The following is a 21,155-nucleotide window of genomic DNA, read 5'->3' on the forward strand; positions in this document are numbered from 1 at the left end:
TTTGGTGATGCCTGTTGTTCTGAAGATACAACCCTTTTTGTTGTCGATAAACCTCTGCAATTTTAGGAATAGCTTAATTTAAACATTTACATATATAATATTAATTAATAAGATTCAATTATACCTGTTCGACAGGTCGGAATTGATCGTGAGATTTGTTTTACTTGTGCTGTACTTTTTACTCGCCAAAAATTTTTGTCCTGTATCCGAAGATTTTAACAACGAGATATTAGAATTAGCAGTCGAAGGAATGTGAAAGCTACTGCGACGAAGCGTCGGTTTTACATTTTCTTGCTCAGGTTTTAAGTTCCTTCGTGTCGTAGATTTAGGAAGCATTGGTTCGATACTACGACGTGCTCTCGGCGTTAACGTTAAATATGCGTTTGCTCGCGTCTGTTGTTCATTCGTCGATTTTGATAAAGGTTTGTTGATTGTACATGTACTTGATCGATTTGATTTATAGGGACTAAGAATAATAGCAGGTGCTGATCTTACGGATGCACTGTCATCTATTATGAAGATAAACAGATCTTAATAATTTCCAGTAGAATATTACTATTTTCAAATAATATTCATCTATCTAAATAAGATAATTGCCTTGAATAAGAGAAGTATCATTCGCAATCTCTGGTTTCTTCATCAGTAACACCTTAAGAGCTTTTTCTAAGTTTTGATATGCCCCTAAAACATATGCAGTTACAATCCTAGGATTTTCAATTTCGCTCTGTAAAGAAATTTGCCCTAAGGAATTGGATAATTCAGAAACTACAGAGGGAGAACTAGTAAGCTTTGGAGGTGACGGCCGTGGTTCTTCGTTTGAACTTTCGGTTTCGATGTCCCATGTTTTCTGACGTTGTAAAACAGGTTTAACTGATTGTATTGGAGACATAACACGACTTGCAGATGGGTCGGAATTTACACTCCTACTTTTCTTCTCAGGAACACACTAACAATGCGTAATCAAATTAGTTAAAGTATAAATAATAAAAATATCAGTATTATTTTTATATTATATAATATTATATAAATATTATATAAATTATATTATAATAGTACAATATTATATAAATGAAGTACCCACTTTTAAACTCATATCATCTGTACGAAGAAACATTTCCGGTTCTGTATGACTTCGCGTAACTCCAATATCTCCTGTTAAATTATTCTGCGCGGTTTTACAAGACGTATTACTTGTTTGTGAAGCGTTTAAAATGTCCATATATCGATTGACATCCGGTTCGCATACGATTGTGTCGAATAGTTTATATGATACATCACGCAAAAGTCTAACAACATCTTTTGGTAAACAAGGTAATAAAGTACTACCAGTTTCTTCGATCTTTTGTGATATATTGTCCTGAAAATAAATACAATATTACAATAATCTTACTGTACACTTCTTACTGTACTTTTCATGATTTTTAGCTAAAATCGTAAACTTGTACTAATTTTTTTCTGAGGAAAATAAAGAAGATATGTTTAAATCGATATACTCGATATATTTATTAATGTTTTGCTATCAAATTGTCAAATTTCAGTTTTGGACGTTGTCGTATTTCAGATAAATATTGAATTGCATAATAGAGGTATATCTTTACTTTCATTTGCGCAAGTTATACATTATTTAGTTACTTGAGCTATTTACATACGTAGTAAATGATGCTTAAATTTAGAAATATTACTACACGTAAAATAAAAATTATTCCATCTCAAATATAATATTAAACGCTATAAGCATTAGATAATTTATTTTAACTATTAATGCTTTCATAAAACCCAAGTTCACGTGACTGAGAAGCTCTCAATTTAAGCATTTCGATACATTTTACATTATTTATTGCCCCTCCCCAAATTTGTAAATGTTGGAAGTCAATAAACTCCAAATGATAAACGATGTAAATGCTAAAATTAATACAAATTTAAATTTTTGAATTCGCGCGATCACCTCAGTAACAGCTCAGCATAATTTCACTTTAATACTTAGATAAAGTCAGGTTTAATAGAAATTATGAAAGAAATTATTAATTTTTGCATACGGTGCTTCCAACAGGTCCGGTACCACTAATAGTCCAAAAGGACGCGTCCTTAATATGATCAGAATTGGGACATTTACATATGACTCCTCCTAATTCTAACACTGCCCTCATATTGGAACTATCGCATTCAAGTGCAACTCTAAGAACTCCTTGATCAGGTGTTTCAACATTATTATCATTCTTTCCTGAGGCATGTGAATCATTGTCCCTTTCAAACGAGAGTAGTTTAAATCCGATCGCTTGTAAAAAACTGGCTAACGTTGCTACGTCCGGTTTTGTTGAATGTCGAATGTCGCGCATTTCCTCATTGTTCCAGTCAGTATGCGCATGTACACCAGTTATCCATTTGAGTACCCACTGATAAAACTTTCGTTGTGCACTAGATTGAGGAGCATTTTGACTGTTAGGAACACACGTACTGGTATCCATCCTGAGAACTTGTAAACTGAGTGTCACAAGAAACAAACTGTTCTCGGGATTTATGTTTAAATTTTTTTTTACCGGCAACCGAAAGTGTTAGTAATGAACCTACGTACATATACTAGTATTAAACATATAACAGTCCTTGCTATTGGATTATAAACATTCAAAATGATACGGATAACGATAAACGAAAATATATACAAATTTCAAATATCTATATAGATTTAATCTTATCGCAAATAAATTGTAATATATGATATATAATATACATTTTTTTTTAAAATATCATGTAAATGTAGTATTGAATTAGAGCTTAATTATTTAATGGTACATAAAAAATATATATAGGCTAACACTGTATAAATTATAAATATTTATTTAGTATACATAGTATCTGTTTGATGATGTAATAGTAATCGTATATATAATCCGTAAAATACATACTTTATGTGGGTATTTAATTTTTGTTTACATTGTTACATGAACATTATTTGGTAACAATGTAATTCAAACTGTATTTGAATTATTTTAATAGCATGAAAGTTATATTGCAGATTTTATAGATATTTAATTATAATGTCAATTAATATGTTACTATATTGTGTTTCATATTTTTAGGTTATAGTTAGATACAAATAAAATAAGTGGAACTATGAATGTCTTTTTATTGACCTCTATAAATTATCATTTATCTCGATTCATTTTGTTATATTTCTTTATTGTAAATCATTATTTATCTCATCTTCTTTATTTCAGAATTTGTAAAAAAGTGCTTTTACAATGGTACTTGTGAGAGTTACTTTGGCAGCTGGTGCTGTAGCCGTACAATTATTTCCACAAACTTTCTTATTGCAACAATATAGGAAAATTAGAGCCAGATATGAGTAAGTATAAAAAAGTATGAGGAGATATTAAGAATTTTATAAAGCAATTTTAAAATTTTATAAATAGCTTTGAGAATAATGAATTACCAATACGAAAAGGTATTGAAAGAAGACTTAAAGAAGCACTAGATGATGTAAATCTAGTATATAGACCAATGATACCAGAAGAACGTATTAAATTTTTTAACGTTCATGATATAGAAATGTTTCATGCTGGATCAACGTACTCAAAGTATGGTGGCTTAGTTGGAATTCCAGTGAATTTTGAATATAATGATATTAGTCATATAAATAATGGAAACATATCAATTCAATATGCACCACTTCAATGGGATGCAGAAGCTATCGAGGAATTTCATAAGTCTTTAGTACTCTCAGAAAATGCCCAAAAATTTGCTATAGCTCAACAAATTTTAAAAGTCGCAACTTTTGATCCAATAATTAAAGGTATCAATATATTGGCAGATGCAGTAATAGGAATGGGAGCTTATGAGTTACTTCATTCAAAATTAAAAGTTACCAAACAGCAAAGGGGTAAAAATGCTTTATGTATGAGTATTGCTGCAATTGGAACTTTAATTTTTACCTCATTAACAAATAATGCATTAGATTATTATAGAGAGACAGAAGTCAATGAAATAATATCTAAATTTGGTGATAAATATATTCAAGGTGGTGTGGAATATTATGAAAAATTATCACAGAAAAATAGGGCCTTAAGAATACTATTGGGAAGTAAGGGTAGATATATGTATACACCTGTTGGAAATCAGATTACTTGGTTTACTCAAAAAAGCATTCCAATATCTGAACAAATAGATTATTTTAAACAAAAAATGCAAAATATCCAGTCACAATTAGTGTAGTATGTATTTGTATGATTTTATGTAAATAAAACAATCATAATAAAATTAATGACAAATTCAGAGTTAATAGTACTTCCATTCTAAATTAACTTTATTTATTAGTATATATTAATTACATAATTTATATACAATAGAAATATTATTTTTAAAATACTTATCTATATGAAATAAAATTTAATTTTTCAAGTTAAACTATTTATAACATATATAATGTTGACAATTTTACACTTCGTTATATAAAAAATTACAAGAAAGCAAATACATCTGTGACAACTTTATAACAGTAAATTTTTATTCTATTAATAAATTTATAAACGGTTATAAAAGTGGCATGCTTATAGATGAACAGCTAATATTTATAATTTTTCTATCATAGAATATTTATATATATTAGGAAGCAAGGTAATCACATCTAAAATTGTTTCTACCTGTAAATTGTGTCAAGCTTTTTACAGTATGTATTTTCTACATATTATATATCATATATTGGCAGAATAATAGTCATCTTTTTAAAATACATATTCCATAAATAAATACAAGATACTTACAATCTAATATACAAAAGTACTTACACAATTTTTAAATATACAGAATTTTGCACTATGTGAGACCTAGAGAACCAAGCTGAAACATCAAAAAATTAAGATTTAAAGTAGAAACACTTTTAATATATGCAATACATATAATAAAAGTTAAGTTGTAATATATATCAAAATAAATAAAACATTCGAAAAAAGCTAATTTTATTTCTGTTTATTAACAGGTATTTGCTTTTTATGTGTTATAAATTAATGTCATTAATGTTAATGTTATGTTAATGTCATTAATTAATGTTTGGAAAACGTTGATAAGTTATTTAAGATAACTTATCAATGTTTTTCAAACATTAATTAAATAAATATTAATTAAAAATATAAATATTCTTTCAAAAAATTTAAAAACTTTTTACCAGTGTCATTTTATCTTCTTCTTTCTTAAGTACTTTTGCTGTTTGTTCTTGATCAAATTTGACAACTGCAGCGATCACTCTAGCAAGCACCATTGTTTCTCTTCCCATCATGTATTCAAATAAAATGTTTCTAAGATATTCAATCTCTGTTGAATCTTCTAGTGTATCATGCCTCAACTTCATTAATTTTCTAAGTTCAGCTAATTCTCGCCTCTGTGCTGTTAGGGTTTGTTGAAGAGTGTGAAAAGAACCAGTATTTGATTGTACAGCTGCCATTGCAACTCGTGAAGTGCTCTCTAATTCCTAAGTAAATTAATAAAAATTAGTAAATTCTATTTTACTTATACTGCTTATTTTTATGTTTATGTTAAAAAATAATGATAAAATTGCAATTAGTAAAATTGGTGTATTTACAAATTTGAAAGAACTTTACCTTGTTAATTAAATCAGTTTGCATATCAGGCTGAAAGAGACAAAAGTATAAATAAAATTATAAAAAATGAAAAAATAATTACATGAAATTAAAATAAGTAATATAAATATAACAAAATCTTAAAAGTAAATAAAAAAAGAAATATAAAATAAAACATCATTTTGTAAATTATGAGGTATTACTATTTTTTATAACTTTGTTGTAACCAACCCTTCTTTCATTTCGCCATTCCTGTGTTAATTCATTAATCTCTTCTTCGTGTTTTGCTTCCAACTTGTCAGTTTTCTGTTGCACAATTGATTTCCATTTTTTTTCTATTTCTTTAATTTCATCTGCATGTTCTTTCTTCATTATTGTAATTTTTTCCACTAACTGGTTTATATCTTTTGCTTTTTGTGACATTAAATTTTTATTTTCTAAAATTAGATTCTCAATTTGCTCAGATTTGGCTGTTAATTCTATTTGGAAATCTTTTAATTGCTCTTTATATTGTTGAATAAGATTTGATTCATAATTTTGCTGACGATCTAAACAGGGAAATGTAATAATATATTTACAATATATTACTATAATATTTTTGTATATTTATTATCATCATATACAAGGTGATTTTTTCACTTTGCATATGGGTTGGGGTTCGTTAATTTAAAAACAATCTCGACGAGATGATAACACCGTATTGGTATATATAATCTGTTATTAGAAGCCGAAATATCATCTCTGTTAAATATATATAAATATATATAAATATGCATAAATATATGTAAAATGGAAACAATATTATAAGAAGAATTCTAATTTACCGAATCGTCTTTCTAATGCAGCATGTAACTCTTCTTCCTTATCATGTAACTGTGCTTGAAATTCCTTAACTAGTTGTTTTAATCTCATGCTTTGCTCCTCCTCGTTTGTTTTTAATTCTTGCTTCAAAGTATCTACTTGATTTTTTAATTCATTACTAACGAAATGCATTTCCAGTTCTTTTGCTTGGAATGTTATTAATGCTTCATCTAGTTGTGCTTCTAATTTTTTATTTTCTTCTTCCAATTTGTCATTATTTTTAGTAGAAAACTCATGTACTATTTCACTACTACTTATACTTTTTACTTTTTCATTTAGTGCAGTATTTGTTTCTCTAAGAACCTTTATTTCATTTTGTAATTTTTTAAAATCTTCAACAGTAGTTGTTGATTTGTTTGTTTCTATTGCTACTTCCTCTTCTACTGATGAAGACTTTAACCTTTCAATTTCTTTCAACAATTCCATATTTTTAGTATCTAGTAATTTTAACTCTGCTACTTTTTCATCTACTATAAGTTTTAATTCATATACTTCCGTTGTTAATTGTTCTTCTACTACATCTTTATTCTTTATTTGAGATAATAATTCCATATTTGTAGATTTTAATGTATCAACTTCATTTTTTAATTCAATATTCTTACATTCTATTTGATCTAAACTGGAAACCTTAGATTCTAAATTATTTACATAAGATTGAAATTTCGTATTTGTATTTTCTAATTCTATAATTCTACTTTTTAAAGATAAATTTTCAGTAATTAATTCACTGTTTTGTAATTCCTTTTTTTCTAAATCACTTTTTGCTTTATTTAAGCCATTTATTTCTAATTTTAAGCTATTAATTTCCTCTTCAATATTTTTTAATCTTGCAACTTCCTTGTCCAAAAGTTCTAAATTCATTAGTAGTTCTTTATTTTTTTCTTCCATGTTATTATTATTCTCTAACAATAAATTTAATTTATCTACTTCATTATGTAAACTTGCATTTTCCTTTGTAAGATGTTCTTCAATTTCTTCTACTTTTTTCTTAGATGAAGTTAATTCTTTAAGTTGGAAATTCAGTTCCTGATTGTTAAACTGTAATTCCGTATTTAATAATATACTTTCATTTAACCGATTTTTATATGATTCAATTTCTTTTCCTAATTGTGTATTTTCAGTTAGTAATTGTTGATTGTGTTTGTCATAATTTACAACCTTTTGTTTTAAGTTTTCATTAGATTCATTTAATTCTTGATTATGTTTCAGAAATTCGTTTTGCTTATCTTTTAGATTCTTATTTTCCAAATTGGTTTCATTATGAATTAATTTTAGCTTTTCTAATTCAGTAATGATTGCTGCATTATTATCTTTTAATGTTACTATTTGACAGTTTTCAGATTTTAATATATTTACTTCATTTTCCGATGTTTTTAACTGTTCTAATAATTCTGCATTTAAAGTTTTTACTTCATTAATTTCGTCATTTAATTTTTGAATAGTGGCATCTTGTTTTTGTTTAATAGTTTTTAACTTCGTTAATTGCTGGATTTTTGTTTGTACTTTTTGCTGTAGAGTTTCATTTGACTTTGTAAGCTCAATGATTTCATTTTCATATTTTTCATTTCTGACTTTTAAATCAACTAAAAAACTTTCTTTACTTCCTAATTCTTCGTTTAAGGTATTTATTTTTTTATCTTTTTCAGACAAATTTTCATTTAAAATTTTTATTTCTGATTCTAAAGTGTTTATTTTTTCTTCTAATTTATTGGAATTAAGGTTTTCAGATTTTAGTAACGTAGCAATTTTTGTTGCTTCTACATATTTCTGTTCTAATTCCTGTAATTTTTTTGTGTTACTATTTGCTTCTTCAAGTTGTACTTTCAAATCAGATATTTCATTTGAAAGTAATTGATTCATATCATTAACATTGTTAAGTTCTTCCTGCAAAGATTTAGATTCTATCATTAATAATTTCACTTGTTCAGGTAAATTTCGTAAGTCATATAATTTGAAATTGAGATTATCTATCTCAGCTATAAGTTTACGATTTTTTGTATCAACTTCGCATTGTTGCTCCAATTTCATGGACATCTCATTTAGTTGTTTGTTATAATTTTCCAAACTTATTTCCAAATTAGATTTAAGATATATAGTATCTTTTAATTCGGTTCGTAATTGATTATATTTTTGTTTAAGTTCTTCAAATTCCTGTAATTTAGTTTGGAAATTTTTAATTTGCACATTTACACTATTCTGAATAATATTATTCGCTTTTAGAAAAGCGTCAAATCCATTCTTTAAGACAGAAATTTCATTGTTAATCTCCATGAAGCATTTCACTGTATTGCTTTTAATATAGATATTATCTTCCTTTAATTTTTTAGTAGAAATTTTATAATTTAAAATATTTTTAATTAAATTATTTTTCTCTTCGTGAAGTGAAGTAATATTAGAACTATCTGTTTGAAGTCTATTTTTAAGATCGGAGATAGTAGATTTACAGGTTTGAAGTTGTGTGCATACTCCTAATAACTCGGTATTTTTAATTTCTAACTCATTGTTCAATGTAATTATCTCTGTATTGTCTTGTACTTTTTCTTTAAGAATTTTCATTTCCGCTTCCTGACTCAATAATCTTTCTTTCATGTTTTCAAGCATTGTTTTATATTCATTAACTTTAGCATTGTAATTTTCACATACTTTATCTCTATCAATTAGAGCATTTCTCATATTTTCTAATTCTTTATCAAGACTTTGTATGGTAGCTTGTAATTTTTCAATTGTTGCTTCTGCTTCTTTCCTTTTTTCTTCAGCAACAATTTTATGTGCATTTTGTTCATTTTGAAGCTCTGTGTATTTTAATTTGTAATTTGAAAATTCCATATATAGTTCTTCTTTATGTATTTGATATTCTTTAGTAATCTTTTGCAATTCTTCTAATTTATTTTTTGTCTCTTGAAGTTCAATTTCCTTTTCATTTAATTTAGACTTTATATTTTGACATATTTCAGTATCATGCACTTTTGTAGTTTTTTCTATGTTTTCTTTATTACAATCTTCTCCATGATGTTTTGAGTCCATTTTTTCATCTAGATCATTTAATAATTGCTGCATTTCTTGCTGTACTGGTTTTAAAGCTTCTGATTTTTCATTTGTTATATCTTGTACAATTTCTTTTTTTTCTGAATCTGAATTTTGAGTACTATGTGATAATTTTAGTTCTTCCACTTCAGCTTTATATTTATTAACAATTCCACTTAGATTCTCTTTGGATTCTGTCACATGCTTCAAATCCAATTGTAGTTTTTTGATTTGTTCTTCTTTATCTTCTAATTCTCTGTGTATCGAAAGTTTATTTTCAGCTAAGGATATTACAGACTCCTCCTCGCGTTTTTTAAAAATAATCATTTGATCTGTTAAACTTTTAATTTCTGTAGATGCATAACTTAACTCCTTTTCCTTTTCTGTATAGGAATTTTTTAATGTTTCATACTGAGATTCTAATATATTTTTTTCTGTTAATATTTCAGAAAATTTTTCTTTATTTCGTTTCAAAGATTCTTTATACTTCAAAACAACATTTTCCAATTTCTTTAGTTTATCTTTTAATTGTGTATTTTCCATTACCAAAGCATTTTCTTCAGAACTAATTGACGATCCAGTACTTAGGTCAATGAGATTATCTTTTAAATTTCCTTTATCATTAGTAGTATCTGGTAAAGTAGATTCTAAGTTTGGTCCAGTCGTTTGTAAAAGTTTAATCTGCAATGCATATAACATTAAAATCTGATATAATACAATAATAGTAAATTTTTTAATATTACCTTTGTATTTAATGTATTTATTATGTGATCTTTTTCTTCAATGTCATTTCTCAATGCTTCTTCCAAATGAGCTTTGGCCTGTTGTTCTAACTGACACTGTTCTTTTAAGTCAGCTATTCTTCTTAATACTTTATCTTGGGTTTCTACTAAGACTGATTCTAATTTGCCTTTTACCCTTTCCAATTCTTTATAATGTGTTGCTAAATCTGTATATCTTCCACGATATTTGTGGTATTTTGCTTGCACTTTCCGATATGCTGAATATATTTGATCTTTTGAAATTTTATCTAATTGTGGATTTATATTTTCATCTATCTCACTAGCAGATTGATCCATATCAGACTAAAAAGGAAATGAAAATGGACAGTTAATTACATTCAAATATTAATAATTTTTTAAAAATATTATATCTCTTGATGATAAATGTTCTGTAATACCTGTAAATGATACAAATTAGCAGGACTTTCATAAATTGGAAAAAGAGATGAAGTATCACTAGTAATACTGCTAACTGATGATCTTCTTGAAACACCTATAGAATTTGACGTAGGTGACATTAAATCTACATTTTGAAAACCATGTTTTGCAGGACTATTTTTGGGAGTTTCTGTAAATAATCACTTTTATACTTAAATTCTTCTTAATTTAAAATAATAAAGCGATATATAAAAAAAGAAAGGCTTACCATCTCCTTCTTCCGTTAAACTAAAATTGTCATTAGATACAGATAATTCTTGTACTGAACTGTTAGACAAAGCAGGAGATACTACCGCCTAAATTAAACCAAGTTATTAATATATAAGATAGATAGATATTTAAATTTTATTTCAATTATATTAGTAAATCAACATATATTTAATCATCAGATATGACAAATGTATTTTTGTAAAAGTAATAATTTTTTTATAAGTACACAACAATTTTATTTTATTAAGCAGATTACAAAATACATAATTTATGTCTTAATTTTATATAAAATGTCAAACCTGTGCTAGTTGTTGCATGCTTGCCTGTAACCTGGCAGGCGATTGTTTCATTTCTTCCGCGAGTTTATCTTTAAATTTTTTAAACATTTTGACAAAATTTGTATGATATTGTAGTTTTTTATTAAATTATATAAATTTCCATAGATTTTTATTTACATCAAAATTAGGTTGGGATCGAAGACAAATGTCAAAATTTAAACACAAGTACAAGCATTATCCTACATTGTTTGAGAAAATAATTTCAGAAAATATGCAAATCATTGATTATCAAACACGATATTTAATCCTTTGATGTAATATATTTTTACTGCAATATTAAAACTTTCACGTGAGAACTATGTATACGTAGCACAGTTATTGCCATTGATGTTGATAATAGTAGATTGAACTGAAACTATTTTTGAATGAACGTAGATAAACTGGTTCATTATATGATTTTTGTGTATTGTATATAATTTTATTTCTTTCGATGCATATAATTCTTCTAAGTAATTAATTAGAAGGAATAAATAAATAAATAAATATAGTCGGAAATAAAAATTATTTCAATTAGAATTGAAATATAATATACTATAGGGTGATCATATAGTTATTTATCAAAAAATATTTCAGTTTCTTATAATATTTTTAGAAATTTGAAATATAAATTGAAACGAAATATTGGATTAAAACATTAATATAATTGTCTTATTTTAGCGTAGCTTTATATACCAACTTTTAATCTATATAATGTTCACTCATTTCTTATAATCATCATATACATAAAATCTAGTTACTTTCACGCATTGGTTGAGTATAAATACAACGTGATATAGTTTACATGTGAAATAGAATACTGTTGCTTATATCATTTAATTTGTAAGGAATTACAATAATTCTACTTTCAATGATTTGATTTAAAAGGAAAACATTTTCATTCTGTAGGAAATGGTATGGTATTATTGAACGTAAAATGAATGAATAAGTGACTAATAACCTTACATATTAGTTCTGTAGTTAATAAGTTTATACTTATTTATTAAACTATCTTTAAAGAGAATTTTTATAATTTAATTTACATACTCAAAATTTTAATTTTTTTTCTATTTTGTTTTGATAATATTTGAGAAAAGTACACTTAAATTAAATCTTCTGAGAATAAATTTAGAAAATAATTTTTTATAATGTATTACACATGTGTGTGATTCTATATATAGAAACATTTAATTTAATTATTTGTAAGTTTAACTTGTACATAATATGATGTTACAGGCTTCAAATGATAGTATACCTCCACCTACTGCGGTACCAGGGTTTCCACCAGCGACTCCAAATATTGCTTCCACTTTTGTGCCACCTATTATGCCTACTGCACCTTTTATACCTCCTCCCAGTTTACCACCTGGTCCACCCGGTATAATGCCTCCACAGTTTTCTATACCTCCACCAGGTTTTAGTTTTCCAATTACTGCTGCTCCTCCACCTGATGCTGGAGTCATAGGTTAATACCTTTTTTGATTAAAGGATATTTTTCATTTTTTATAAGTAATGTGCTTTATTTAAATATCATTTATATTTTAGCTGCACCTCCTCAAATAACGGCACCAGGTATTCCTCCACCTGCACCTATAGCAAGTGAAGCCACATCAGGTGTTCAACCTATTGCAACAACAGAAAAAAAGACTGATTGGACTGAACATAAAGCTCCTGATGGAAGGACGTATTATTATAATAGTGCTACAAAACAATCTTTGTGGGAGAAACCAGATGAGCTAAAAACACCCAGTGAATTGCTTTTATCACAATGCCCTTGGAAAGAATATAAATCAGAGAATGGAAAAGTATATTATCATAATGTGACAACTAAGGAATCTAGGTGGACTATTCCTACAGAGCTAGAAGAACTAAAAGCAAGAATCGCAGCTGAAGAGGCTGCAGCTGCAGCTGCAGCAGTTGTTGCAAGTGCTACGAATACGTTAGTAAAAATTATATTTATTATAATTCACATATGTACATACATATGATAAAGAAGCTTTAAGGTTGTAAATGTAATTATCAATATTTTGTCTTTTCAGTATAGTTCCTGCAGGTATTCAACATTTATCTCCAAATGTTGCAATTGCGAATACATCTCAAACTAGTACACCAGAACCAGGTGGAAAATCTGCAATTGAACAAGCCATGGCTGCAACTCTTGCAGCAATAAACATTCCTACTCCACCTGCAAAGCCAGATGAAGATAGCAATTCTGCAAAAGGATCAGCAAATGATAGTCGTACCAGTACTCCTGAACCAAAAATGCAATTTAAAGATAAGAAGGAAGCAATTGAAGCATTTAAAGAATTGTTAAGAGAAAGAGATGTTCCATCAAATGCTACATGGGAACAGGCAGTGAAATTAATCCAAAGTGATCCTAGATATCCACAAATGAAAAAATTAAATGAACGTAAACAAGCATTCAACGCATATAAGACACAGAAACTTAAAGAAGAACGTGAGCAAGAAAGATTAAGGTAAGTATCATTGTGTAATATTATATAAAACTAGCATATTTTAAATAAAAAATATAAAAACAGATGTCATTTCAAACAGATTGAAGAAAGCTAAGGAAGATTTAGAACAATTTTTATTAGAAAATGATAGAATGACAAGTACAACAAAGTATTATAAATGTGAAGAAATGTTTGGTAATTTGGAAGTGTGGAGGGCTGTTGGTGATTCAGATCGCCGGGATATTTATGAGGATGTTATTTTTAATTTAGCCAAACGTGAAAAAGAAGAAGCAAAACAGTTAAAAAAGAGAAATACTAAAAGACTAGCTCAAGTTTTAGATACTATGACTGATGTTACATATAGAACTACTTGGCAAGAAGCACAAGCATTACTTTTACAACACGCAGCTTTTGCAGAAGATGCAGACTTACTAGAAATGGATAAAGAGGATGCATTACTTGTTTTTGAAAATCATATACGTCAACTAGAAAAGGATGAAGAAGAAGAGAAAGAACACGAGAAAAAACGTAGAAAAAGACAAGAACGAAAGAACAGAGACGCATTTATAGTAAGTTTTACAAAATTATGAAATTTTATATCACTTTTACTAATGTTTTCAATAAGAACAATTATTTCACAGAGTTTGTTGGATGAGCTTCATGAACAAGGAAAATTAACATCCATGTCATTGTGGGTAGAACTTTACCCAATGTTATCTGCTGATTTAAGATTTTCAGCTATGCTTGGACAATCCGGATCAACTCCACTAGATTTGTTTAAATTTTACGTTGAAGATTTGAAATCTAGATTTCATGACGAAAAGAAAATTATCAGAGAAATTCTGAAAGATAAAAATTTTGAAGTGCAAGTTAATACTACTTTTGAAGAGTTTGCTACAGTCGTATGTGAGGATCGAAAATCTGCAACATTAGATGCGGGCAATGTAAAATTAACGTACAATTTATTACTTGAAAAAGCTGAAGCCCGAGAGAAAGAACGTGTAAAGGAAGAAACCAGAAAGTTTAAGAAATTAGAAACTGGCTTTAAAAATTTACTAAAAACTCTTAATGTTGATTATCAAATGACGTGGGACGATGTAAGAAGTAAGATTGAAGAAGAACCAGATTTTAAAGCAATAACATTAGAAAGCGAGAGAGTTAGAATTTTCAAGGAATATCAACATGAACTTGAAGAAAGCTGTAGTCATCATCACATTAGAAGTAAAAAAAAGAAAACAAAAAAGGTGAAACGGAAGTCACGGTCGCGATCACATAGTGTAAGTATATTATACAATTTTAGAGTCTAAATATTTATTTTAAACAAACGTTTTATTCTATATTAGGAGTCTGAAGGTAGTGATAAAGGTTTGAAGAAAAAAAGACATAAATCAAGATCACCAAGTGTTCCTAGCAAATCGGATAGTTCCGAGTCTGATACTAGAAAATCAAAAAAGAAGAAGAGTAAAAAGAAGAGAGGTCGTAGTCATTCCGTAAGTTCAATTAATATTGTAATATAATTAACAATTTTCTAAGTTTGTTTAGATTTAAGTTTAATAATTGCACATGGTTGGTGTAGCGATCACATTCGAGACTTCCGTCTTCTGAAGAATCACCAGAAAGAAAACGAAAGGAAGAAAAACATAGAAGACCTTCTGCACATAGTGAAGGGTCTGTTACTGAAAATGCTGAACATCATGAACTTTCAGAGGATGAGTTGGAAAAACAAAGGGCACAACTATTACGTGAATTACAAATGCAACAAGAAGACAATTGAAAAAAGTCCGCTTGCTAATAACATCTTCTGTAATTTTAGATAATTGCAATATTAAATTAAACGTGATTTGTACAAGTTGAATTATTCATTTATTTCTTTATTATATATATATATATATAATAAAAGATATATATATATATTATATATATATTATATAGATAATATATATATTATATATATCATATATATTATATATATATATATATATATATATATATATATATTATATATATTGATAAAATTTCTTTATAATTCATAGTAGACAAAAAGAACAAACAAAGTATGATCAGACAGAGAATCCTATGATATACAATAAATCATAAATCTATAAAAGTATAATGTACCCGAAGTGAACATTTTGATTATATATTTTTTGAAAATTAAATTTTTTAATACATTGCCTTAAGACCTTGTATCTATCTTTGTGCATTTGATAAAGTATACATTAATAAAATTGTTTCGGAAACAATATATAGTAACAATGAAAATATTTTATTACATTCATTTGGTTTACATTTTGTTTAAATTTCATCAATTTCATTGATGTTACTTTGTATTGATACTATACTATATTCCATAAAAAAGAAACAAGATGTAAACCAAATGAATGTAATAAAATAATTATATATATATATATATATATATTATATATATATATATATATAATTATTTTGGACTATTTTGATCCTGCTTAAGGAGGTATATTTGGATTCATATCTAAATTAATCTATTAATATCTATATCCATATATACATATAAATAATTATTTTATTACATTATTATAATGTATATAATAAAAATATTATTAACTCTCTATTAATAACTATAAATATCGAGAAAAAAATAATTTGGACTATCTTGATCCTGCTTAAGGAGGTATATTTGGATTCATATTTAAATTAATCTATTTATATCTGTATAATATCTATATAATGTAATAAAATAATTATATATATATATATAGATAGATAGATAGATAGATATTAATAGATTAATTTAAATATGAATCCAAATATATCTTCTTAAGCAGGATCAAAATAGTCCAAATTGTTTTTTTCTCGATATTTACAGTTATTAATAGAGAGTTAATAATATTTTATATTTCGACATTTTAATACCGAAATATTTGACGATTCTTTCAATACTTTATGTATTAAATAATCTGTTACAAATTTTATGAAATATCTTTTCGGATAAAATATCTTATAAATGACAATTAATCTATAATTGTATATTTACCTATTTTTGCTGTTATACATATTTTTATTCAAGAATTAACCAACGCCCTACTTTTCGGAATCTTATTACGGCCCTGTTTCATAGTCGAATTGATGGAGGGTGGGGTATACATGGGGGGAGGTTTGGCTCACTATTTGCTCGATGGTTGCCACTGTCGAGTTTCGTAGTTTCGACAGTTCAGCATCCTAATCAGTCTTTACAGTGATTATAGAGAGACAGGTTTATTCATACCTTTGCAAAATTTTACGACGAACGTGAAGGTGTTCATGTAAAAAGTTCTAAAGGGAATATAAATCAAAAGAACCAAAAAAAGACAATGTTGAGTCTTTGCCGTCAAGCGTTAATAATTAACAGTCAAAAGTGAGTAGCCAAACGCGAAATTACTAACTAAAATTGCACGTATAAACAAAACTAAAGCTTTCGTATTCTGTGTCTTGTGTATTTTATCAGATATGTTAAATCCCACTATGATATATTGATTACTTTCGCGCATTAACACACATACTATGTAATAACGATCATAAACGAAGGGGCGCGTTTATATGTAGATGTCAGCTCATTGGTGTGTTATTGGTCCTCTGATTCATTTTCTTTGTCTAAACTTCTCTGTTCACATACCTCTTCGTCTACGGAAAGGATAGACTACTTTGTGGGCTCCATCGGAATTTTCCACTATAATATGGACGTGAAAGGTGTTTTTTGGTAGTTTACCGACTATCATACTTTCGTCAATGTATTTTTGTATTTTTTTCTATTTAATTATTTTTGCGGGTCACTTTTCAATGTCCATTTTAATGCATTACTCTTGCGCTTTTTTTGTAAACCTATATTATAATATATAGAACATATTTGTAAAATTTAATAATAGCCAGATTTGTAGTATTGACTGTAAATGTGAACATAGGTACGAGGATGCGTGTAGGAAGCATGAACTTTATTATATTTATTATATATGAACGTGTCATATCACTTGTGTATATATATATATATATTAAATATATTGCGAAATGCATATATATATATATATATATGTACGTTTTTCGATTTTAATTTGCTTTGTTGAATGATTCTTATAAAATTATTCATAAATATTCATACTTTGAGATAATCAGATTACGTGTTAACATTACTTTGAAATAATATTTTTATTCATTGTATATATGTGAGCGCCCTTGAAACATATTTTTACAGACCAATACATATGGATAGAGCAGATGGTAACATCTGCTATAACGGACGTTTGTAAATGTATAAAATACACAGCAAAATTTTATGCGGTAGCGCCAATATTCGCTTATTGATACGTAACATTTTTTAGATTACAACTATTTCTTTCCGATTTGTTTGAATTCAAAATTTTACACACAATGTATGTCATGTAATGTTTCGCGATATTTTGGAAAGGAATGTATTACTGAAAATAGTGAATCTTTTACAAGGCCGCTTTGTATAGTTAAAACGAGCGTACCTTTATATCGATTCATTCACTTCACCCATTTAACTTATCCGCAACTTCATTGATTTAATTCAATTGGGATAATTTTCGTTATCAAATTAATGTGTAATTAGTAATGCAGCGATAACTGTAATGACATGGGTCATTGAATTTCTGTTATGTAATAATCTGACCATGAATGTCGGCTTGATACATGTAAGCAAGTTTAAAATAACATTCTTCCCTGAAAATAATTTCTCTCTCCTTTTTATTTATGTAAGATATATTTTTGATTTTATTTTAGACTTTAAATAAATAAAAATATTGCTTTTGTGTTATAATGCATATAGAAATAAATAATAATTTTTTATTTTTATAATTTTTGTATTATTTTCTATTACCTTTATCATTTATTAAAATAAAAGATTGATTAGAGAAAATCTTGTGCTGAAGATAACATCATGAGTTTAACTCTTACTACAAAGTACATAGATAAATATTGACAGATGGTATCAAGAAGTTAATATGTATTCTCTCTTTTAATCTTATTATGTTCTATATCAGTAAATTTAGATACGAGTACATTTATAAACATTATGAATGTATAAAAGGATATGAAAATACTTGAAAAAAATGCTAAAATTGAAATATGTTTGATTTCTTAGATTTTTATTACTTGTAATTATATATATTTCATACTTTTCTAAACAGAGTTGGTACAAGATGTTTAGGAACAATAATACCATTACCAAATCCTGCTGAATTTCCTTTGGAAAATGAACCTGTCCTTAATTATAAAAAAGGTAGCCCTGAGAGGGCAGAATTGGAAAGAGCTTTGGATAAAATGGCCAGTGATTGTGAGGAAGTACCCCTGGTTATTGGAAATGAAGAAATTAAAACAGATTTATGTAGATATCAAGTTATGGTAAGTTAACAAGTACAATAGTAAAGAACTAACATACAGTAAAAAACTAACAATAGATTATATATTAGTGACAGTTATGATATATATTTCAGCCACATAATCATAAAGCAAAGGTTGCAAAATATTATTGGGCAACACCTGATCTAGTCAAAAAGGCAATAGATGTTGCCGTAAAGGCTCAGCGTGAATGGGAAAAATGTCCATTTGAACAACGTTTAGAAATCTGGTTGAGGGCAGCTGATTTGATGGCAACAAAATACAGACAGCAATTAAATGCTGCTACAATGCTCGGACAGAGCAAATCTGTTATTCAAGCAGAAATTGATAGTGCAGCAGAATTAATTGATTTTTTTAGAATGCATGCATATTTTGCCAAAGAGGCTTTAAAATATCAACCAGTTTCAACCAATCCTAAAGTAACATTAAATTCAATGAGATATAGAGGAATGGATGGTTTTGTTGCAGCAGTATCACCATTCAACTTTACTGCCATTGGTGGTAATCTTAGCTATACACCTGCTTTAATGGTTTGCATTTTTTTTATTATTTCATTTTTATGTATCTTACTATACAAATGATTTATACACTGCAAATTCAAGTGCAGTACATGTTATACAATAAATGTATATTACAAACGTTGTATCACACATTTTAGGGTAATGCAGTACTCTGGAAGCCATCTGATACAGCTGTACTTTCTAACTGGTGGATTTTTAAGATATGTAAAGAAGCTGGTGTACCACCAGGTGTAGTCAATTTTGTTCCATGTGAAGGACCTGTTTTTGGTGACACTATAACTGCTTCACCTTATCTATCCGGGATTAATTTTACCGGATCAGTTCCCACGTTTAATCGTTTGTGGGTGCAAATTGGTAAAAATCTGGGAAAGTATAGGAACTACCCCAAATTAGTAGGCGAATGTGGCGGAAAAAATTATCATTTCGTACACGCGAGTGCTGATGTAGAGTCAGTTATTAATGGGACCATACGAAGCGCTTTCGAATTTAATGGTCAAAAATGTTCAGCTTGCAGTAGAATGTATGTTCCAGAATCATTGTGGCCAAAGGTAGATTTCACACATAGTTTTGATTTCAGTCTTTTCCTATTTCAAACACTGTTATGTATATAGATAAAGGAAGGCCTTTTATCGCTTCGTGACGCACTTAAGATTGGCGACATCAGAGATTTTACCGTGTTCACCGGAGCCGTTATAGATGCTACTGCATTTAAAAGAATTTCTGGTTACATCAAACATGCCAAACAATCGCCTAATTTAGAAATTATCGGCGGTGGGAAATACGATGATTCGTACGTTTCATTTTACATAGAATCTGTTAAATATGTATTTTCTTATTATTTTTAATTCCTTTTCTTTCCATTAGGGTTGGATACTTCATTGACCCGACAATAGTAGAAACAAAAGACCCTACAGATAAGATAATAACAGAGGAAATATTTGGCCCTGTATTAACAATATACGTTTATAAAGATTCAAACCTCGATGAAACGATGAAATTGGTAGAATCCTCGACACCTTATGCTTTAACTGGATCGATATTCTCGCAAGACGAGTAAGCATTTCATTTCGTTTTTAACATATTTGTACTTTATCTCATTATATAATGTTACCCTTCAGAAAATGGGCGAGAAGAGCTCTCGAAGAATTTAAATATACAGCTGGCAATTTCTATGTTAATGATAAATCGACAGGCTCGGTCGTTGGTCAGCAACCGTTCGGTGGTAGTAGAATGTCTGGAACAAATGATAAGGCTGGCGGACCTCATTACGTTCTTCGTTGGGCATCGCCACAGTCAATCAAAGAAACATTTGTTCCTTTGCGTGAATACGATTATCCATATATGAGGTCTTAGATGTAAGTATTATTAACAGCTTGCAGTTATAACGTGAAGATACATATACTGATGCGACAGCATCTTATATTACAAATTGAAAAAGAGCAGATTTTCGGGTTGTTCGATAAGAAATAATGAAATATCTTCATGCATTTCTCTATGTGAATTCATGAAATTTGCGTATAAGGCGCTATTTGCACTCACAATGCAAGTGACATGGGCTTTGTAGGAATTTATACTATAAAGCAAACTGCTTAAACACAAAGTAATTCAC

General features: G+C 28.0%; 5 protein-coding genes across 12 annotated transcripts in view; 3 read left to right on the forward strand and 2 right to left on the reverse strand.

Annotated features, from left to right (window-relative positions):
* Positions 1 to 1,399: 1,399 nt before the first annotated feature.
* On the reverse strand, positions 1,400 to 2,465 carry LOC117156878 (uncharacterized). Its single transcript, XM_076618070.1, has one exon. It carries the CDS (start codon positions 2,463 to 2,465, stop codon positions 2,022 to 2,024), a length of 444 nt encoding a protein of 147 aa, XP_076474185.1. The 3' UTR covers positions 1,400 to 2,021.
* On the reverse strand, positions 2,294 to 11,558 carry LOC117156759 (uncharacterized). 3 transcript variants are annotated; one of them, XM_076618068.1, is made up of 10 exons: positions 11,185 to 11,557; positions 10,884 to 10,971; positions 10,636 to 10,805; positions 10,199 to 10,540; positions 6,395 to 10,136; positions 5,802 to 6,118; positions 5,592 to 5,621; positions 5,159 to 5,461; positions 4,782 to 4,833; positions 2,294 to 2,415 (listed from the first exon to the last, which is right to left on the reverse strand). In XM_076618068.1, exons 1-9 carry the CDS (start codon positions 11,269 to 11,271, stop codon positions 4,810 to 4,812), a joined length of 5,103 nt encoding a protein of 1,700 aa, XP_076474183.1. In that variant the 5' UTR covers positions 11,272 to 11,557; the 3' UTR covers positions 2,294 to 2,415; positions 4,782 to 4,809. The 3 variants fall into 3 exon arrangements, with proteins under 3 accessions (XP_076474183.1, XP_033189965.2, XP_033189966.2); XM_033334074.2 differs by lacking the exon at positions 2,294 to 2,415 and having other exon boundaries at positions 4,273 to 4,833; XM_033334075.2 differs by lacking the exons at positions 2,294 to 2,415; positions 5,592 to 5,621 and having other exon boundaries at positions 4,273 to 4,833; positions 11,185 to 11,558.
* On the forward strand, positions 2,416 to 4,271 carry LOC117156875 (transmembrane protein 177). Of its 2 annotated transcripts, none has more exons than XM_033334322.2 (3): positions 2,416 to 2,551; positions 3,216 to 3,343; positions 3,411 to 4,271. In XM_033334322.2, exons 2-3 carry the CDS (start codon positions 3,240 to 3,242, stop codon positions 4,207 to 4,209), a joined length of 903 nt encoding a protein of 300 aa, XP_033190213.1. In that variant the 5' UTR covers positions 2,416 to 2,551; positions 3,216 to 3,239; the 3' UTR covers positions 4,210 to 4,271. The 2 variants fall into 2 exon arrangements, with proteins under 2 accessions (XP_033190213.1, XP_033190214.1); XM_033334323.2 differs by lacking the exon at positions 2,416 to 2,551 and adding an exon at positions 2,843 to 2,908.
* Positions 11,559 to 11,956: 398 nt separating the features above from the next.
* Positions 11,957 to 15,504, forward strand: Prp40 (pre-mRNA processing factor 40). The gene is made up of 8 exons (XM_033334179.2): positions 11,957 to 12,114; positions 12,436 to 12,664; positions 12,745 to 13,138; positions 13,239 to 13,676; positions 13,756 to 14,224; positions 14,297 to 14,932; positions 14,999 to 15,145; positions 15,232 to 15,504. The coding sequence occupies exons 1-8, from the start codon at positions 12,112 to 12,114 to the stop codon at positions 15,427 to 15,429; spliced, it is 2,514 nt and encodes an 837-aa protein (XP_033190070.1). The 5' UTR covers positions 11,957 to 12,111; the 3' UTR covers positions 15,430 to 15,504.
* A 1,288-nt stretch (positions 15,505 to 16,792) lies between these two features.
* The window catches only part of P5CDh1 (delta-1-Pyrroline-5-carboxylate dehydrogenase 1), a 171,162-nt gene continuing 166,799 nt past the window's right edge, over positions 16,793 to 21,155 (forward strand). For all 5 annotated transcript variants that reach the window (XR_013058305.1, XM_033334277.2, XM_076618334.1 and 2 more), the window contains exons 1-7: positions 16,793 to 17,028; positions 18,815 to 19,028; positions 19,121 to 19,555; positions 19,684 to 20,094; positions 20,158 to 20,336; positions 20,411 to 20,599; positions 20,665 to 20,901. Coding sequence is in view for 4 of the 5 variants with exons in the window: in XM_033334277.2 (XP_033190168.1) it covers positions 16,985 to 17,028; positions 18,815 to 19,028; positions 19,121 to 19,555; positions 19,684 to 20,094; positions 20,158 to 20,336; positions 20,411 to 20,599; positions 20,665 to 20,899 (1,707 nt within the window). In the remaining variant the exon portion in view is untranslated. The remainder of the gene's footprint in view (positions 17,029 to 18,814; positions 19,029 to 19,120; positions 19,556 to 19,683; positions 20,095 to 20,157; positions 20,337 to 20,410; positions 20,600 to 20,664; positions 20,902 to 21,155) is intronic.

The sequence above is a fragment of the Bombus vancouverensis genome, chromosome 4 (assembly GCF_051014615.1).
Source record: "Bombus vancouverensis nearcticus chromosome 4, iyBomVanc1_principal, whole genome shotgun sequence".
Lineage (NCBI taxonomy): Eukaryota > Metazoa > Arthropoda > Insecta > Hymenoptera > Apidae > Bombus > Bombus vancouverensis.